General features: G+C 36.2%; 1 protein-coding gene across 12 annotated transcripts in view; it reads right to left on the bottom strand.

Annotated features, from left to right (window-relative positions):
* Nucleotides 1–21,546, bottom strand: part of LOC141378579 (uncharacterized) — a 171,061-nt gene that overhangs the window by 109,235 nt on the left and 40,280 nt on the right. For 3 of the 12 annotated variants that reach the window (XR_015513441.1, XR_015513447.1, XR_015513445.1), the window contains one exon: nucleotides 9,835–9,984. The exons of 3 other annotated variants lie outside the window; for them this stretch is intronic. Coding sequence is in view for 2 of the 9 variants with exons in the window: in XM_087290632.1 (XP_087146758.1) it covers nucleotides 19,405–20,439 (1,035 nt within the window). In the remaining 7 variants the exon portion in view is untranslated. Of the gene's footprint in view, nucleotides 1–1,847; nucleotides 1,968–2,017; nucleotides 2,291–9,834; nucleotides 9,985–19,298; nucleotides 20,594–21,546 lie in introns of those variants that run through there. 6 more of the 12 variants (XM_087290632.1, XM_087290633.1, XR_015513438.1 and 3 more) reach the window with 5 other exon arrangements.

Raw genomic sequence — 21,546 nt, 5'->3', positions numbered from 1 at the left:
GCTTTAAGTGATCAGACTATCAAGATAAGACACAGTACTGAAAAATAGCTAAATTATATATTTGAACAAAAAACTCTACTGTTTTAAATGTTTGCAATGCAATAATGCATTTAATGACATTTAAAACAGTAAAATACCTTGTTGTACAATATTTAGCATATACTTAGTGAAAAGTATTACAGTAATTTCAGAGTATTTAACTTATTTTTCCATGCGGATATATGCTATGAAAATGCAAAAATTCGGATTCATTAGCCATTATAGGTTAACAACAAAAATATTGGTACAAATGCTAGCTCACAAATGTACCATCATGACAATGGTAATAATGTAAAAAACTCAAATTTACTAAATACAGCTTACAAATGAATGCTGTAATACTTAACACTCTTAATATTTACATTTATATTCTCCATCATGCTAAAGTTCTGCATGGAGTAACGAGACGATCTATTATATTTGACCTACATAATGTATCCTACAATGCATACACTCAACTCCATTTATGACAAATGAACCAGAAGTAATATTAACCCTATTGTATCATGGTTTTATGTTATATGACAAGGCGACCAAGAGCTGATGCCAGCTTCTGAAACTACCATACATATATTTAATGAGGCATGTGCCAACAATGTATCATACTGCAGTTTAAAATGTTACATAAAGTCTTCTGTTTCTCAGCTATTTAAAAAATAATTGATGTACACATCCTACAATGCAGTAAACATATTTGTGACCATGAAAATAATTATAAAAAATAGTCATAAGGTTTTTTTTTTAATTGAGATTATTAATTTATTCATTTTTTTTATAGCTTAATCCTTTTATTTATCAAGGGTCGCCATAGTGAAATGAACCACCAACTATTCCAGCATATGGGTAACACTTTAGTTTAGGTCACATTTCATGATATTAACAAACCATGAACAAACACTGCTAGGTTAATAAAGTACTAATTCGCTGTTTATTAATGGTTAGTAAGGTAGTAGTTTGATTTAGATGTTGCGTAGGATTAGAGATGTACAATAAGATCATACTTTATAATTACTAATGAACAAAATGTTCATTGGAATGTTCACATCTTAATAATAGACCAGTAGCCAGTAGCATGATTTGTGACCTAAATTAAAGTGTTACCAGCATATGTTTTACACAGCAGATCCTCGTCTAGCTCCACCCCAGTACTGGGAAACAGCCATACACACTCATTCACACACACTCATAGACTACGAACAATTTAGTTAATTAATTCAATTCACCTGTAACACATGCAGTGCTCAATTTGTGAATTGCAAGGTCCCGGAACAGATCGGGGTAACGGATACGGCATGTTACTCAAAGATGGAGAGTTGTCACGTACAAAAGTTTTAAGGCACAAATTAAGCCGTATGTCTTTGGACTGTGGGGGAAACCGGAGAACCTCTGCAACCTTCCACACAAAAATGCCAACCGGCTCAGCCAGGGCTGCTGTGAGGCAACAGGGATAACCATTGAGCCACCGTATCACCCCGAAATTAAGATTAATAAACCTTAATATATATGCTTCAAGTGATATATGGTTAGTCACAATAGGATCATATTTATCCAAGACAAAGATACCCAGAATCTGAGGTTATAAAAGTACTGAAAATAACTGCCATCAAATTTGTCTAAATTAAGTTCTTAGCAATGCATTTCACGTAATAAAAATGTTGTTTTGATATATTTATGGAAGAATATCCACAAAATGTCTTAATGGAAGATGATCTTTATTTAATACTCTAATGATTGTTAATAAAAATAAAGTAATTTAGACCCATTACAACATATTTTTGGCTATTGACAAAAACATACCCAAAACATACCCGTGCATCTTGTGGTCCAGCTTTCCATTTTAGCATTTCATTTCAAACAGAATGAGTGCTTATAGTAAGAGAGAGAACGAGAGAGTGCGTGTGCATGTGTGTAAATGTCAGATGGTCAGTACACAAGCCTTCAAAACCGAGAAATTTCATTACAAACACATCAAACTCACCAGAGAGATTCGTTCCCCATGTTCCTCATGCTGTTTATTGTCTAATTTCTGCACACTTACAGACAAAGAGCCACAATAAAGAACAGGTTTTGAAACAACCAACTGAATCGTACAAATAAAAGAAATAAGGGATTGCAGAAGATGACATTTCTATCGATCGCAACACATATTCTCCCTGCGGTTGAGACTGCTAATCTCAGGAGCTGTGATATTGGCTCTTAGCGAGTGGAGCTGCGTGTGCCTGTTAGACATGTCCAGACACCATGTGAGCTCTTGATAAAGTTATTGTTTTCTCAGACATGGGCATGGATTTTCAATTTCTCCCCTCACTCTCATACGGTAGCTGACACACACATTCAGTCATAAGAAAAATATATATTTCTTTTGGATCGAAAACCCAAGTAGCATCAAATAAAAGTCAAAAAAGACACACGGCTCTTTTATGTGAAAAGTGCTGTATATTAGAAAGACAAAGAGCGAGGCAGGCAGAAGGGAAGAAGCATGGGGTAAGTGCACGTGTGCGCTCCCTGCGAGTGGACGGTCTGGCCTCATCTCAGGATTCCTTCCTGTTCCTGTTTGTTGGCCGAAGTGAGAACGTTCAGTGCTGCCAAAGGCATGCTGGGTAACACTGACACATTGCAGCCGGCCCAGCTCTCTCGCACCAGGAGGATGGGAGAGGAGGGAAGTGGAAAACGCAGGATGAATGTGAGGGAGGGAAAGGAGATTAGAGGACGGGAGAGCTGAACCCCTCTCTGTGTTCACATATGTGCGAGGAGAGTAATCTCAGAGTGGAGAGCAGAGGAATGCCGAGCAAAGGAGGCGTCTAGGTGCGAGAGGAGAGAGAGAGAGATGAAAGGGGTGTTAGAATGGGCAGAAGGGAGAGAGATGAGAGGCGGCATGCAGAGAGGTGCACATGGTGTGTAGTGTGTGTTCTGTTCTCTTTCAGTAATACACAGCGGGGTCATCTGCCCATGAACAGCACCGTTGTGATAGTGTGTGTGTAAAGAGGATTTATGTCTTGAACTGATGCACTATGGTTTTGGTATTTACAGTACTAGCGATTGTTGAAGCTAGTTTGATTTTAAAGTGTTAGTTCAGCTAAAAATTTAAACTCTGTCATTATGTATTCACCATTTTGTTAATGTCATTTTTCTTACATAAAACACAAATTAAATAATTCTGATGAATAAATTTGAATTTTTTAAGGCTTGGATGTGTTTATAAGATGCAAAGCAATTTGTGCTTATGCTTCATTTGTAGACAATCACATTGTTTTTTTCATATATCTTCTTTTGATTATATACAGCTACTCGACTAACATGAAAATGACTGTCATATTTCCTAGTTCCTCCAAAAGCCACCCTTAAGAGGCTCTGATTGTGATGCTGTGTAAATACAGTCAGCCAGAGTAGCTGTTAGCCGTGTCAATTTGAGCCTAAATCAGACAGAAAATGAAAAGGACACAGCTGAACCTCACACCTGCAATCTGAAATAAAATCTGACAAGTGTCATTCATATATTTTCGGGTTATAAACCTGTGTATGTAATATGAAACGTTCACATAACTTTTGTGTGTTTATTATTTGAGATGTAGAACGCACGGAAGGCGGCTGCATATAGAGACACTGCAGTGCTGGTGAAGATTGTTGGTGTTTACAGCAGTTTTACGGATAAATTTGAATTTTTAGCCAAGTTGCTAATGATGCCAAACAGCATTTCATGTTGGTCACATCCTTGTTTACATTCTTGCTACAACATATCATTAATGCTAGATGCTATCCATGTAATTTTAACAAATAAAAATACTTACAGGTTGTGGTTCACAATCCACAGCTTCATCAATTATGGTTGGAGCTTTTTTTGAGAAGTTCTTATCCGAATTCAGCACTGGGACAGATTCTGTAAGCTGTCCTTTGTCAAATGTTAGCCCTATATTTTTTTTATAATTATCTAGAACATAATTAAAATTAAACTGTAAGCACTTCTCTCTTTGTGTCGTGTTCTCTGGAAGCCCAAATACAGAAACAGAACAAGCTCTGTGGAAATAGCAGTGTTTGAACAGCGTTTTAGCCCGCACCACAACTCACACATTACTGTCTGGCTAATTTCTGTCCTATACTTATGCTAAAAAGGCAATAATGGTCTAACATTCCTGACCATTATCACCAATAAAGCCTAGAAAAACAGGCCATCAGTATATTGTAAACCAATAGGTTCAAATGTTCCTTTCTAGTTATTAAAGAAATAATTTGTTCCTTAATTTTAAATTGTTTTAAATTCAAAATTGTAATGTATACATCAGTGTAAAACCTATGACTGGTATGACAGATCATAAATATGTTTGTACAGTCGTACATGTTTCAGACAAAATCTCTTCAAAGTGATTCATATTCAACTAAAATCAAACGCTGCTGTTTAAAAAAAAACATGCACGTCGCCAGCTGAAATCATGTTGTGCGCACCCAAAGCAATACTGATGACGTCACATTTGCCGTGCTCACTCAAGCGGACGCGTTGAGTACAAACTAGGCTTGAAGCGCTTGTGATCTCACTAACCAGGATGTATTTTTTGTAGTCCCCAAACTCTGTAAAAGCCAATATCTCCCTTTGCATTGACCTTTGAGCGTATTACATTCAGAGATGTTGTTTTTGTTAACACATCTACATTACGCATCTCTTCATAGTGGACCACCCCTTTAAAAAACACAAAACAGAAAATGCATCAAAGAAGAGCCATTGTGTTGTGTCTTTGTGTGAAGAACAGAACAAGTTTTTTTTGCTCATAATCTTTCCCTCCGGGTAGCTGTTTAGCAGCGAGCTGAACTTAAAATGCAGATCAATCGTATTTATGAGTGAATCATTCAGAGCAGTGTTTTCAAATGTATCACTCTGACTCAAAAGAATGACTCGTGTGTGAATCAGTTGTTGCTTACTGTATCACATGACCTTGAACAGTGCAAGCATGGATGAATTCAAATAATCAAATGTTGTAGTAATAACATTTATAATTTGATAAATAGATGCTGTTCTTTCAAACATGTTTACACACAAAAAACAAGATATTGATTATTGTTAAACATTTATAAGAATTGTTTCTTGACCTACATATCATTCTGAAAGATCACTGAAGATTTGAGTAATAATGCAGAAATTTCCGATTTGTCATCACAAAAACAGAGTAATTGTTAAACTCTAATAAAATACAAAACATTTATTTTATATCAGGGCAGCACAGTGGCTCAGTGGTTTGAACTGTCATCTCACAGCAGGAAGGCTACTGGTTGAGTGTGTGTGTGAGAATGAGAGTGTGTATGGGTGTTTCCCAATACAGGATTGCGGCATCCGCTGCATAAATCATATGCTGGAATTTTTGGCGGTTCATTTCCCTGTGGCCACCTCTGATAAATCAGAGACTATAGCTGAAGGAAAATTAATGAATTAACATTTTATATCAGAAAATAGTTAATAATATTACTATTCTTACACTGAAAAAATGGTTCATTGTAAATTGTTGCAAACATTTTATGTATAAGCTGAATTTAACGTAATTAAGTTGAACATTACTAGATTTAATTTAATTGTTTAAATTAACCCAATTTAGTCAAAAAGAAATGTAGTAAATGCAGTAAATTCAGTGTACTTTATTTTTATTTATGTACATTTAACATTACTGTAGATATTGCATAACTTTGAAGAAGGTTTTGAAATTTAGTGCATGTACTTTCATAATACATTTATGTTGATTCACATAATTTTGTGTTGCCAGTCTTCATCCCTTTTGTGTAAGCAAGAAGGGAAGGTTTGGAAAACATGAGTGTCAGTAAAGTAAGCATTTTCTTTTAGGGTGTATATCCCTTTAACTCTCTTCTTCTGATGTGGTGTAGTAAAATATTTTCTCCATGTGAAATTTAAAGTCTATAGTAACAGTAATGGAGCCTGGGCATTTTTAAACTGCGGGTGTGCCTCTTCTGTCCTAGATGACCTTCAATTTATGACACAATAAACCACATTAAACTCTTGTTTTAACTGGGTGGTTAAAGCAGGGGGGATTGTGGGCAGTTCTGAATAAATAAGGACTCATTTCAGACATCTTGTTTTCTCATCTCGCAAGTCTAGACAAAATGTAGCGTTCATGGTGAGTTGGAGAGCCTGATTTACAAAACGGCCCTCCAGAACTCTGGCCAAAATGTGCTTTGGAGATATTCATTTTATAAGCTGATTTTCAAACATGGACAAAAGGTATAGCAGAAACAGACTGAAGAAATAATAAGTCTGTTCTTAGATTCAAAAAACATACATTACAACAAAACACAACAAGCCTTGTATGATTTTTTGATCATGAAGATTCTGGAGGAATCAGCACTGCTATGGCAGCCTCCTCCATCCCACTGTTCACAGCTCATAAAGTGAATATTATTTTCTGTATAATGTTTTCGGGTAGAGTCTTTTCAGCACTCTTGTGAAATTTGTGCTAAGGTGACTTTAGAAAAATCTGTCAGCAAAAGAAAAACAATAAATAAATAAATAAATCTGCACTATGCTGACAGCAATGTTCAAAAGATTCTCCCTTTTTTTTTCAAAACATATTTACAGCCAAATAAATTCACATACGAAAATCAAAAAGTCTTACCTCAAAAGCCAAAATATATCATTTTTATTTATTAATTTACTTATTTCACTGCTCTCTGTAAATTTGCCATGGGAAGGAAAGGAAATTGTGATTTGTTATAATTGCCTTTCACAACCAGGAGTTACCTTTTACAAATTAGGCTTTATATATATATATATATATATATATATATATATATATATATATATATATATATATATATATATATCAGAAATTAATATCTCACAATTACTATTTTTCTAAGCCAAGAACACAAACAGTTTTTTACAATTTACCTTGCAATTTGCAGAAAATGTTAGAATAATTAAATACATTTTCAGAATTGTGAGAAAAAATTATTGCAATTTTACAGTTGAAATCAGAATTATTAGACCCCCTGTTTATTTTTTTCTCCAATTTCTGTTTAACAGAGAGCAGATATTTTTCAACGTATTTCTAAACTTAATAGTTTTAATAACTTATTTCTAATAACTGATTTATTTTATCTTTGCTATAATGACAGTAAATAATATTTTATTAGATATTTTCAAAGACACTTTTATACAGCTTAAAATGATATTTAAAGGCTTAACTAGGTTTATTAGGTGAATTAGGCAGGATAGGGCAAACAGACAAGTTGTTTTATAACAATGGTTTGTTCTGTAGACAATTGAAAAAAAAAATATTGCTTAAACGGGTTAATAATATTGACCTTAAAATAAAAATTTCATTTATTCTAGCCGAAATAAAATATATAAGACTTTCTCCAGAAGAAAAATAATATTATCAGACATACTGTGAAAATTTGCTCTGTTAAACATTGTTTGGAAAATATAAAAAAATAAATAACAATAAATTAAAGGGGGGCTAATAATTCTGACTTCAACTGTATATATTTTTTTATCCTGTTGCCGAAATGTTTGTAGCTCTCATTGGTCAATCACAGAATTCCAGAATGTTGTCCACATGACTTGCTTTCTGAATACACACAAAAAAGGCATGATTCATTTTCATGCTGCTCCTTTTGATACAGCAAAATCAAACTGTTAAGCTCCAAAAAAGAATGTCCAAGGTACATTCCAAGTTTTCTAAAACCATAGGATATCTTTGTTGTAATACGCCACACTGTGTCCTGATTTCACTTCCAAATAGTCCGAAACAGACTGGGATCAGTTCACTGTGATTATTGTGGACAATAATGGCTTTAAGTGACTCTACTCCTGACATTACAATCAATATCACAGAGACCTACATACAATAGAGACAATTGAGAAGGTTGAAGGGAAAATGAGAGAGTGAATCCATAATAAATGGTTGTCTATAGGGGTTTTACTGTGCAATATTCTGTGAGCGCTATTGACTGATTTCGCCCCATTGAGAGGAACATAATACCAGAAGTGTCAGCTGCTCTACGCTCTGACAACAGCCCAGACCTGCAGTTACAGCTCTGACAGAGGAAATATAGATTAATAAATAGAAAATCTGACTGCCGCTCTTTCCCATCTCAGCTGACAGGGGCTGTTAATAAAGCAGTTCTGCAGAATTCTATGAATGAGGAGTACATGCTTATACAAGTACACAAACAGCTTAAACAAGAAAATTGAGGTGTATGTTTTTGAGATCAAACCATCAGTTTTCATTCTGCTGTCCACCCCTACATCACTAGGCATCACTGGTTTGAGTCTTAAATCATACATAGGGATTTAGGGTTGCCTGGAGGCAAAGGTATTCAATGTTCATCAGCTGGTTAAGGAGGAGTCCTCTAGGTTCAGTGCTTGGACCCCATTCCATCTAAGCAAACAATATATCATTCAAGCACTTGGGTTTCTCCACACAGTTCTATTCACCATTTTTTTTATTTCATTCAAGATACAAAAATATCTGACTGCCTGGCAGACATCTTAACATGGATTGAACATCATCATCTACAGCTTAACCGGCAAAAGCATTTTCCTCTCAACTCAAGCTATTCGACTAGGCATGGGCCGATATAAGATTCCAACTATATGATAACCTTGGATAAAAATATCACAGTTTCACAGTATTGTGATTACTGCTCTATATTCTTTTATATGTCTGGATAAAAAAAAAAAAAAATTATATATATTTATATATATATATATATATATATATATTCAAAATGACAGACTTCCATACTATATAGTACGCTAAAAACTGCATGCGAGCCGAGTAGTACGTCTGAATTCATTGAATTCAAAAAATAGTAAGTACCCGGATGACCTACTACTTCCGGTTAGTAGTAGCAGTAGTGCTACGCTATCCCATGATGCACCATGAGAAAATTCATGGACGGGAGTGAAGCGAGTAGGTCACGTGATGACAAAATGACATCCATAGTACATCTGAGACCCATTTACACTACTCACTCTCATACTGTGTAGAACGTAATTTTCTATCAGTCAAGTAGTTTTTTCAAATGCAAATGCAGTACCTACTGAGTAATAGGGGATTTCAGACACAGCTAATGTATTTAATTTTATGAAACATTTAAAATATTTTGGAACAGTAAACATTTCAAGCAAAATCGTTCAAATGAAGACTCTTCTATCTTCATTAGTTCCTAAAACACAGATTTCTTTAAAACTTAAAATGTCATCTTTGGATATCTTTTCTGCTGGAGATACTGTTGTCCTAAAAAATGAAAATTTATATATATATATATATATATAAATTCTTACGTATATCTTTGGAACCATATAATAGAAATTATTTTTACATTTTATCATCCCATGCCTATATGCAGCATAGTTTTACTGTATCAACTAGGCATGAGCCAGTATAAGATTCTGATGGTATGGTAACCTTGGATAAACATATCATGGTTCCACGGTTTGACGGTATTGTAATTACTGCTCTAAACTATGTTCTTTCAAATGTTTGGGTGAAAAACAACGTTTTTCCCCTTTGAACATAATATTTTTCATTTTGTGAAACATTAAACATAATTTGGAGGAGTAAACATGTCAGGCTGAATAATAAAAATGAAACAGCATCTTTCTGCTGGAGATACTGTTGTCCGTAAAAACAAACAAAATGTAAAAATATTTATTTATATATATATATATATAATACCATATACCACAGGAACGACGGAAGGAGTTCAGAGTAGAGCCGCTACTCCTCCACATCGAGAGAAGTCAGCTGAGGTGGCTGTGACATCTGTTTAGAATGTTTTCTGGACGCTTACCTATATCGGGAAGGGTTCCAGTCATATCCCACCAGGAGTAGGCCTTGGGGAAGACGACATGCTGGAGGGACAATGTCTCTCAGCTGGCCTGGGAATGCCTTAAGATCTTCCCGGAGGAGCTAGAGTCTGGGTAGAGGGAAGTCTGGGGTTCTGGTGAATGAATGAAGGAATAAATATATGAATGAATGAATGCATGAATGAATGAATGAATGAATGAATGAATGAATGAATGAATACCATAGGAATGGTATCACAGAAAAGATTGGCAGTTCTAAAACCTTGCCTTTTCCAAACTGTGGCATACCTTTAAAACGGTTATCGTACCATGCCTATTATCAACCATAGATTTAGTTAAATTAGTTTAGTTAGGAAACTCTGGGTGACCTTTGATAACCCTTGAAAATTATTGATCTTATTAAATAAACCTTACGTTAATAAAACACACTGTCATGATCACCAGCGATCTAACCACCAGAGGTCGCTGGTAAACACTCACATATACATAGGACTACAAATCTACTTGTAAATGGACTACATATTCAGTCATGCAACACACACACACACACACACACACACACACACACACACACACACACACACACACACACACACACACACACACACACACAAACACACACACACACACACACACACACACACACACACACACACACACACACACACACACACACACACACCAGCTCCAAGTCTCTAGTGATTAGACTCCCACAGCTTATGTTGCTTCTGGACTGATAACTGCACTACATAAACAGCACAGAAACATTTACTGTTGCTGAGTCTTGTTAGCTGTAAAGTGACATTACAATCCTTACCTCTGTTGCGGACATTTTTTGCTATTTCTAATGAGAATTTTGTAAAAAAATAAAAAATAAATAAATAAATTGTGAATTTATGCAGAATGATTTTGGGAGTATCATAACTAAAAACTTAAATAGAAAAAGTATATATATTTAACTTATATTTAATGTTTACAATGCAAATCCATCTAGATCCATTTATTTAGTAAACAAAGCAAGTCTCTCATATAATATATCTACTAAAAGACAGAAAATATGACATTACAAACTGTATTGTAATTAAGTCAAATGGGCATTTTTATATCAGTCAATGTTATTAATGAAATTTATTTAAAACTGAATAATTATAAATTTGCACACATTTACACAAGTTAATAAATTGACTCAATGACAGGTTACAAATCTGCGGATTTCTGCATGCACAGATTCCGTGTGGGCCTTCTCACATGAAACATCCTCCTTGCAATGCCTGTGTCATACATACCCATGTTATTATACAAACAAACAGACACATTTATTTTTTATTTTTTTACATGAACTAAAAGGTTATTTCCCTTAAGTAGCAGAATTAACCCTTACGCTTGTTTGATGAGGAAAACCTGCTGCTGTGTGCTGATGTTAACAACTGGTAGGTGGAAGATTAATCCTCTCTCTGCATGTTTGGTTTCGTACGTGCAGCTGTTCAAACTGTACATGAACCAGACTCACTCAAATCGCTAGTAAATCACTACAGAAATAGTAAGAAGAACATCCACAAAGTCTTCTGCCTGCTGCACAACTCTTGTAAATTAGCCGTAGACAGGGTACATGTGTCTCACATATGGGATAACAATGACTGCCAAAACATACACACACACACACACACAACACATTAGATTTTATTACTGTCATATGATATGACATGTCCTACAGAACGTCTCTCTCCTCCCACACATGTAATCAATGGGACATCCAGGAATGTCACAGCGAGTCACATGGAAACCTTCCTAACAAATATTAGCAATTTCCTGCAGCCTGACAGCCTCCTGATGCTGATGGCTGAACCAAATCGACCGCATAGCTGAGCATCATCATGACACCATGTCTACTGCGACCACGGCTCCAGTACTGTATTAAACAATTGCTCGGTTACCAGGAGTTACGGTTTACCAGAGCTCCTAATTTTAACCCTGCTTCCGCTCCACACAGTGTCTGGAGACCAGACATTGAACTGCTGCTGCTCAGAACAAAGTACAAGTTCACCACAGAATGGCTTAATGCCTAAAACCTGATCCATGAATTGCCTTTACTATTAATGTGTAAATAATATCATGTTATTAAAAATAAATTTAAAAAGAGTGTCATGTCAAATAGACCGCTGGTTTGGTTCTGAGCCCAGATTTCACAGTGGACTCAACACTGCAGTCACCACAAACCATGTTTATCCTTGTTGCTAGTGAACCTATTAATGCAGTCAGGGTCAAGTTTGGAGGATGAAGACTTGCCAAACCAACTGTCATCCTGGTGGTGGTACAGTTTGAACAGAAGATTATGCAAAATAGAAACAGTATTTTACTGGAAAGATGATCTTTTTCAGTTAAACTGACCTGTGTATTCTGTAATCCATTAATGTAATTGATGTAAATACATTACTGCATAAACAAATGATATGTAAAAAAAATTCTAGAGTAATGTTTAATAATAAAAAATAAATCAAAAGCACATTAAATTACTTTAGCTAAAACAATCAAATACACATACATACACAAACACACACACAAACACACACACAAACACACACAAACACACACACACACACACACACACACACACACACACACACACACACACACACACACACACACACACACACACACACACACACACACACACACACACACACACACACACACACACACACACACACACACACACACACAGCGAAATGCAGTAGTTTTTTTCTTTCCATTTGGCGTACATTATTAAATTCCACAACACTCTTACCAGTCCTAACTCCTTGTTTCTGATTGTCACAGGGGCATGAATGAAATGTTCATGAGTGAATGTGAAACTTCTGAACTGCAGTTAAAGTCACCCAAAATTACAGGAAACTCTTAAATGAAAGCACTTCACCTTAATTATATTATTGTCTAATAAGGCAAGTAACTAGATTATAGATGTTTATGTAAACATAGTCAGTAGTATCTTCAAAGTAAGTGAAAGATCCAGAAGTGCATTCTGCTGATTTGATTCAGAAGGGCACTTTTTTGTCAGACGGCTCAACGATCAGGTATATATCGGTGCTAAAGTATCAAGGTGATAGTCATCATAGTTTGCATAGAATAGACCCAGCTTCCAACCCAACTTTGAGAATAGATTAACGGTTATATATTTTTTAATAGCCAGATAAGAATCTCGCATCAACACAGCACATCAACACTGATAACAGCCCACCACTAATATATAGATATATGAGGGTGTGGGGCGGTAGTCGCAGGCCCTTGATAATGTCTCTGGGGGCCCCTTAAATGTGTGGGCCCTCAGAATCGTCCTAACCTATCCAGTAAGTGGCAGTTTCTTGGGTGCCAAAGCCTTAATAATGTCAGAGGTCAGAGAAATATGGCCAGACTGGTTCCAGCTGATAGGAAGGCAACAGTAACTCAAATAACCACTAAATACAACCAAGGTATGCAAAAGAGCATCTCTGAACGTACAACACGTTGAATCTTGACTCAGATGGGCTACAGCAGAAGACCACACCGGGTGCTACTCCTGTCAGCTAAGAACACAAAACTGAGGCTACAATTCGCACAGGCTCACCAAAATTAGACAATAGAAGATTGGAAAAATGTTGCCTGGTCTGATGAGTCTTGATTTCTGCTGTAAAATTTAGATGGTAGAGTCATGATTTGGCGTCAACAACATGAAAGCATGGATTCATCCATCCATCCATCCATCCATAATATCCATCCCTATATGACAACATGTGTATCCATATTCTAATGGCTACTTCCAGCAAAAAAGGCAACATGTCATGAAGTGTGAATCATCTCAGACTGGATTCTTGAACATGACAATGAATTCACTGTATTTAAATGGCCTCGACAGTCCAATAGAGCACCTTTAGGATGTTGTGGAACAAAAGATTTGCATCATGGATGTGTAGCTGACAAATCTGCAGCAACTGCGTGATGCTGGCATGTCAATATGGACTAAAATCTCAGAGAAATATATATATATATATATATATATATATATATATATATATATATATATATATATATATATATATATATATATATATATAGAACAAACATATCCAGTGGTGGCTGTGTTATCAGAGGGAAACTCTGCTCTCTGGTGAATGGAGTCGTGGAAAACTCCATGCATTCATTGTCCTTCCTCAGCAGATTCTCATGCTGTAACACTTGGCAGCCGCACACTGATGTTTGTCCAGTCATTCTATGTCTATCACAATCACACAGCAGGACACCGGGGGGAATCTTACACTCTTACAGCTAGAAAAATAGCTGCTAATAATCTATTTGGTCACAGTACAGATTCAAGTTTTTGGTAGGAATTCAGAAATATCTTAAAGTTGTGATGAAATTATACTTTTTTTTTGGATGTTAGTATCAGTATTGTTAGTTTTTAGGATATCTATAAGCTAGTGTGCTTTAAAACAGTGACAAATTTTGTGTTGAAGATATAAAACTAATATAAACATGTAAAGCTTGTAGTTTATCACTTCCACCAAAATGGATCAACGGTTTTCTTCATATCACCTTATAATTCAGTTTCTCATTAAATCATGACCAATCAAATGCTCTCTATCTGAGATGCCCCCCCCCCCCCAACCCCCCCCCCCTTCAAGACACTTCTCATTTGCTTTTCATTTGATGCGCTTGAGCTTAACCACTCTCACTGGCAGAGCGGTGATAAAAACAAAACGCTATTGGCTGCTTTTTTAAAAAGGGGAGGGGCTACACCATGGCCTGCCCTCTCTTTGTGTTGCGGTTGAGATTGCGTCAAACAATTTACATTTCTAAACATTTCACGGAACTTTAAATACATCAAATTAGGCAAATCAATAAATTAAAAACATCTGAAGTATAGTTGGGCGACACGGTGGCTCAGCGGTTGGCAAGAAGCAAGAAGGTCACTGGTTTGAGCCCCTGGTGAATTGAATAAACTAAATTGTCTGTAGTGTATGTGTGTGAATGAGTGTGTATGGATGTTTCCCAGTGATGGAAGGGCATCCGCTGTGAAAACATATGCTGGATAAGTTGGCAGTTCATTCCGCTGTGGCGACCCCTGATGAATTAAGGGACTAAGCCAAAAAGAAAATGAATGAATGAATGAAGTAAAGTCTATTCTGCCAAATAAATAAATATTTGTCTTTCAAAACACTGTCAGAATTGACTAAATCACAATGAATCATTAAAAATGAAAGGTTGTGGAAATATTTGCATTTGTAGAGTAAATGTTCTCTACTCTTGTTCAAATAAATGCAATGTTATTTACAGAGTAATGTTTAAAATATCTGCGCTGCTTTTGGTAGATCACATCATACTTTTTGAAATTACTGCTTTTTTGAAAATACTTGTAAACCTGTACCCGAAATTTTCCGAATATTTACCAGTATCACTGTGTGAAGGTGGCTAATGTATCTAATACAAAAAAAAAACCGTGTCTAATAAAGAATTGTTCGGTAGTTTTCACCAAAATTTCTCCTAGAACTTTCACTTTAACTAATATGACAATATAAATTACTGTTATTTGTCATGCTTTTTTGCATGAAATAACCAAAAAGGTGTCATGTTTTCATATATGACAGACATTTTTTTGACAAAACAATACCAATACCAAATTGGTTACACAGATGCATGCAGAAACACACAATTACATGCACACCTTCAATACTTACACACACATGCATACACATACAAATATACACACAAGTTTTAGTGAAAAATTCCCCCCCATTTTTTTTACTGGAATATTGGAATAATAAATTTAAGAATAATTTCATGATTTATAGAACTATTACCACTGTAAAAAAAAAAAAAAAAAAAAAAAAAAAAAAACTTGCTGTGAAATAAAAAGTGAAATAAAAATCCCACTGATGTTAAAGGGTTTGCCACTGAATATATACACTCACTTATTACAGTATGTACACCTGTCCAAATGCTCGTTACCTTAAATTTCTAATCAGCCAATCACATGGCAGCAACTCAATGCATTTAGGCGTGTAGACATGGTCAAGACGATCAGCTGCAGTTCAAACCGAGCATTAGAATGGGGAAGAAAAGTGATTTAGGTGACTTTGAATGTGGCATTGTTAGTGCCAAACGGGCTGGTCTGAGGATTTCAGAAGCTGCTGATCTACTGGGATTTTCATGCACAACAATCTTTAGGGTTTACAGAAAATGGTCAGAAAAAGAGAAAATATTGAGAGAGCGGCAGTTCTGTGGCCGCAAATGCTTTGTTTATGCCAGAGGTGAGAAGAATGGCCAGACTGGTTCCAGCTGATAAAAAGGCAAAAGTAACTCAAATAACCACTCGTTACAACTAAAGTATGCAGAAGAGCATCACTGAACACACAACACCTTTAACCTTGAGATGGAGTGGCTTCAGCAGCAGAAGACCACACCGGGTGCCACTCCTGTCAGCTAAGAACAGGAAACTAAGCCTATAATTTGCACAGGCTCACCAAAACTAGACAATAGAAGATTGGAAAAACGTTGCCTGGACTGATGAGTCTTGATTTCTGCTGCCACATTCATTGAGTTAGAATTTGGCATCAACAACATAAGAGCATGGATCCATCCTGCCTTGAATAGAGCCCCTTTGGGATGTGGTGAAATAGCCGACAAATCTGCAGCAACTGTGTGATGCTATAATGTCAATATTGACCAAAATATCTTTGTAATATTTCCAGTACCTTGTTGAATCTATGTCATGGAGGATTAAGGCAGTTCTGAAGGCAAAAAAGGTCTAACCTGGTATGAGTACAGTGTACCTAATAAAGTGTATATTCTTTATTTTTAATGTGGAAATTATTCAGTAAAATGTTACTTTTATATTGCCTTGTTTGGCAGATTTAACACATCCATACACTAAACTGTAAAACGGTATAACTGTGTAAAAACCTGCAAAGGAAAAGTTATTTTTTATGTAGTTTTTTTATGTATTATTCAATCATCCATTCATTCATTCATTCATTCATTCATTCGTTTTCCTTCGGAATGAACCGCCAACTTATCCAGCATATGTTTTACGCAGCAGATGCCCTTCCAGCTGCAACCCAGAACTGGGAAACATCCATACACACTCATTCACACACATACACTAGTTTCGTTTATTAAATCACCTACAGCATGTCTTTGTACTGTTGGGGAAACGGGAACACCTGAAGGGGAGCATACGTAAACTCCAAACAGAAATGCCAACTGACTCAAACCAGCAACCTTCTTTCTGTGAGGCATCAGTGCTAAACACTGAGCCACCATGTCACCCCTGTAATGTATTATTTAAAAAGTATTATAGTTTAATTCATATTCTGAATTAACTACATCAATTTATAGATTAATTTAGTCATTTTATTATTCAGTTCAATTATTTTTATTTGTTTAGCTTTTTTCTGCAAGTTACACCAGTAGACATTTAATTATTATTCTTGAAATATTATTGTACTTTAATTAATAAAATATGCTCAGCATCCTCTATTAACAAACTTCAATTTGTACAAAATGCAGCTGCCAGAGTTCTGACCAGGTCTAGAAAATATGATCATATCACCCCAATTTTATCCTCCTTACACTGGCTGCCTGTTAAGTTTCGTATTGAATTTAAAATATTACTTCACACCTATAAAGCTCTAAATAATCTAGCTCCTGTTTATCTAACCAACCTTCTGTCTCGCTACAATCCAGCTCGCTCTTTAAGATCTCAAAACTCAGGGCTTCTGGTAGTACCTATATTAGCAAAGTCGAGTGAAGGAGGTCGAGCCTTCTCCTTTATGGCTCCTACACTCTGAAATAACTTTCCTGATAACGTCCGAGGCTCAGACACACACTCTCTCAGTTTAAAACTAGATTAAAGACCAATCTGTTTAGTAAAGCATACACTAAGTTCATCACTTAGCAGGTTTCCACACTGCATCTAGCTTTTATACACCATGAACGGCAGCTACGCTAATTATTCTCTTTATTCTCTATTTCCACCTGGGGATACTCATCCCACTGATCTAAGAACAGCGACGAGATGATTTCAAGGTTTCCATATCCGGGACCAGGCCGTATCCTGAGCTGCTGTTGTGCTGGTGGTCATGGGGGAGTGGAGAGCATGAGACTGATTCCAGTGACACTCCAGGGACAGACGAGTCTTCGCTGAGGCCAGCTTCCAGCCTCCACCGCTGAGACTGCAGCTCTGCACAAGACTTTTGGCCAGCGGAAAAATTAAAATAGTTGTGCTGAACTGAGTCTGGTTCTCTCAAGGCTTTTTTTTTTTTTCTTCACTCTCCTATCGGTGAAGTTTTTTTCCCTCTCCGCCGTCGCCACTGGCTTGCATGGTTCAGGATTGGTAGAGCTACGCATCGATTAATTTGCTCTTTAGTGTTTGGACTCTCAGTAATGATTAAAACCACACTGAACTGAGCTAAACAGAACTGAACTTAAACACTAAAAACTGAACTACACTGATCCAATTTACTATGACCATTTATGTAAAGCTGCTTTGACACAATCTACATTGTAAAAGCGCTATACAAACAAAGCTGAATTGAATAGAATTGAATTAATATTCTGAATGAACTACATCAATTTAAAGATTCACTTAGTAATTTTGTCATTCACTTTCATCATTTTAAATGGTTTTGCTTTTTTCTGCAAATTACATGTGTAGTTATTTTGTTATTATTACTGTTTAAATATTATTATTCTTTAATATTCTGAATAAACTACATCAACTTAGATTCATTTATTATTTTTGTCATTCACTTTTATTATTTCAATTGTTTTTGTGCTTTTCTGCAAGTTACACGTGTAGATATGTTATTATTATTACACGTGTAGATTATGTTATTATTGTACTTTAATTATTATTCTGAATGAACTCAATTAATTTAGTGATTTTGCCACTAACTTTTATTATTTTAACAGGGTTTGCTCTTTACGTGCGTCTTCATGCGTAGTCATTTTATTACTATTATTTAAATATTATCGTACTTTAATTAATATTCTGAACGAACTACATCAATTTATGGATTTGTTTAGTGATTTTGTCATTCACTTTTATTATTTTAATTGGTTTTGCTATTAAATATTTTTCATTATTCAAATCAAATCGAATCAAATCACTTTTATTGTCACATCATCAGAAGCACGTGTGCTATGATGAGTGAAAAGCTTAGGAGTGTGTACATCCAGCATGAAAAATGACAAAAATACAATTAAAACCCACAAAACACAACAAAGTTAGCTGGGAGCTCGCAACACGGCGGCCATGCTCGGCGCCATCTTGATGACGATCTGGAGACTTTGCCGGAAACTCAGCCTATAAAAACAGTTCATGTCTTTATTTCTACATTACTTATGTAAGATCAAAAATGATTATGTGTGTGTAAGATGAACCATGCTTATAACAGTCAATAACACTCAGAGATCATTCAGCATTTGCACAGTTTTATTTACAAGAGGAATGTGCAGTGGGTTCAGGGGGAGTTGGAGATTTAGGGGAGGGATCATCTGTAGATCGGGCTGTTTTTGTCGATCTACAGGTGCTTTAGTTTCAGATCTTGCGTGAAGCAATGAAACAGCAGCCCTCTTTCTCTCTTCTCCTTCTCCGTCAGAAGTTTCCTCTCCTCCTTTTTCTTTGCCCTCTCCTTGGCCCAGAGGGAGAAAGAGCAGCGGGAGAAATCCTTATATGATGAAGGACGTGCTCCAGGCAAAGAGACATCATCATGAGCTTCAGGAAACACACTCAGAAGAGCTCCTCGCCTTGTAGTGGGACGAACTGAGGAGTAGCTGGAGAACATTTGATAAGATGGACACCCTCCAGGCAGAGCGGCAGCATCATGAGCATCAGGAAACTCACTCAGAGGAGCTCCTCGTCTTGTAGGAGGACGAACTGAAGAGCAATGGCTGGAGAAATCCTCACGTGATGGACACGCTCCAGGCAGAGCGGCAGCATCATGAGCGTCAAGAAACACACTCAGAAGAGCTGCTCGCCTTGTAGGAGGGCGAATAACTGCACCGTCAGGTGACACCTTGTGAAACTGAGAGGTAAACTCAAAGTCTCCAGCTTCACGGAGGTCCTCCTTGCTCATCCAGGATTCTTCCTCCTTTTCTTCCCAAGCAATCATTCGTCTCTGTGGTCTGGGACTTTCAGGAGAGCTACAGGTCCCTTTCTCCTCGTCCTCAGTGTTGAGAAACAGGATGTCTGGAGGAGATGCAGAGCACAGCTGAGGCTTTACTGGACTCAGAGTAGCAGCTCGTCTGGTAGGAGGACGAACTGAGGAGCAGCAGTGGGAGAACAGCTCATCTGCTGCAGGAACCGGATGTGGAGGAACAGGCCATGATTTGGCAGGTGGTTTGACTTCCACCAAAAGAGGCGTTAGCTCCTTCGGCTTTCTTCTGAGCCATTTCTTCCTGCACTTTTTATCGTTCTCAGTGCAGTCGATGGCCTCGTTCTCTGCATGTTTCTCAACCACCACCAGTTCTTGCGGAGCACACTTCTGTGTCTCCGTAACACGCAAGAAAGGTGTAAAACAGCCAAAAAACTTTTGAAGTGCTCTGAACACTGCCATCGTGAAAAACAAAAGGCCGAAAAACAATTGAATAAGCAGGAAAAGTAGCTGTGGATAACTGTAAACTCCTCAAACACCAACAGAAGGTCATATTTAGAACTGCACTTTCTGCCAAAGCCCAATTCTAAAGATGACATCATAGCATGTTTGAATTCTGAACTCAGATAGAAGCAGCAAACAGACACACAGGTTTAGACACACAAAGACAGAAACACACACACACACACACACACACACACACACACACACACATACACACACGTTTGTTTTTGTGAAAAGTGGGTACATTACATAGGTTTCCATTCATTTTATACACTGTAAACCCTTATGTTATCTTTACCTAAACAATCAATTTAAGCTGACTGAACATTACTTAAAATTAAGCATTTTGGTCCTGTAAGCTCAAAATCACAATTAATCCTTTAAAAATAGGTTATTTTTAATGTAGTCTTGACCGTAAAACTATAATATGTGCAAACTTTTAGTGCAAAGTCTTTATTTATTTTTTTACAGAAAACAAGGCTTCATGTATAATTATTCACCATAATGGAAAGAAATTACCATTTATTTTTCTTTAAAACATTTTTTTCACATATAATTACACACAGAGACACACACACACTGAACTGAACAATTTCAGTATAATCTACCAAACTGGCAAGTTAAACTTAAATATGCAAGTTTTGGGAGACTCCGTTACTCAATTAAATTGAGGCAACGAGTTTACTAAACTAATTTTGTTCAGTCAACTTATTAGGGTTTTCAGTGTGTGTGTGTGTGTGTGTGTGTGTGTGTGTGTGTGTGTGTATATATATATATATATATATATATATATATATATATATATATATATATATATATATATATATATATATAATAAAAATATATAGACAACACTGATTAAAAAAACACAATTTTATGTATTTGTTTATATTTTCTTTTAGCATTAAGCATTTATCTGTTCCTCACATTTTTAGGTTGCAATGGTTGAGAATGGGTATACAGACCTGTAGTTGAGCAATGAATAAAAATTAAAAAAAAAAATTATTGTAAAAAAATAGCTTAAAACCTTTACATGCAAATTAGGCTTAATTAAATTGATTTCAA

Source organism: Danio rerio, chromosome 17, assembly GCF_052040795.2.
Source record: "Danio rerio strain M-AB ecotype USA chromosome 17, GRCz13ab, whole genome shotgun sequence".
NCBI classification, from domain to species: domain Eukaryota; kingdom Metazoa; phylum Chordata; class Actinopteri; order Cypriniformes; family Danionidae; genus Danio; species Danio rerio.
Note: the sequence above shows the minus strand (reverse complement) of the source record. Positions and strands in the feature narration are given on the sequence as shown.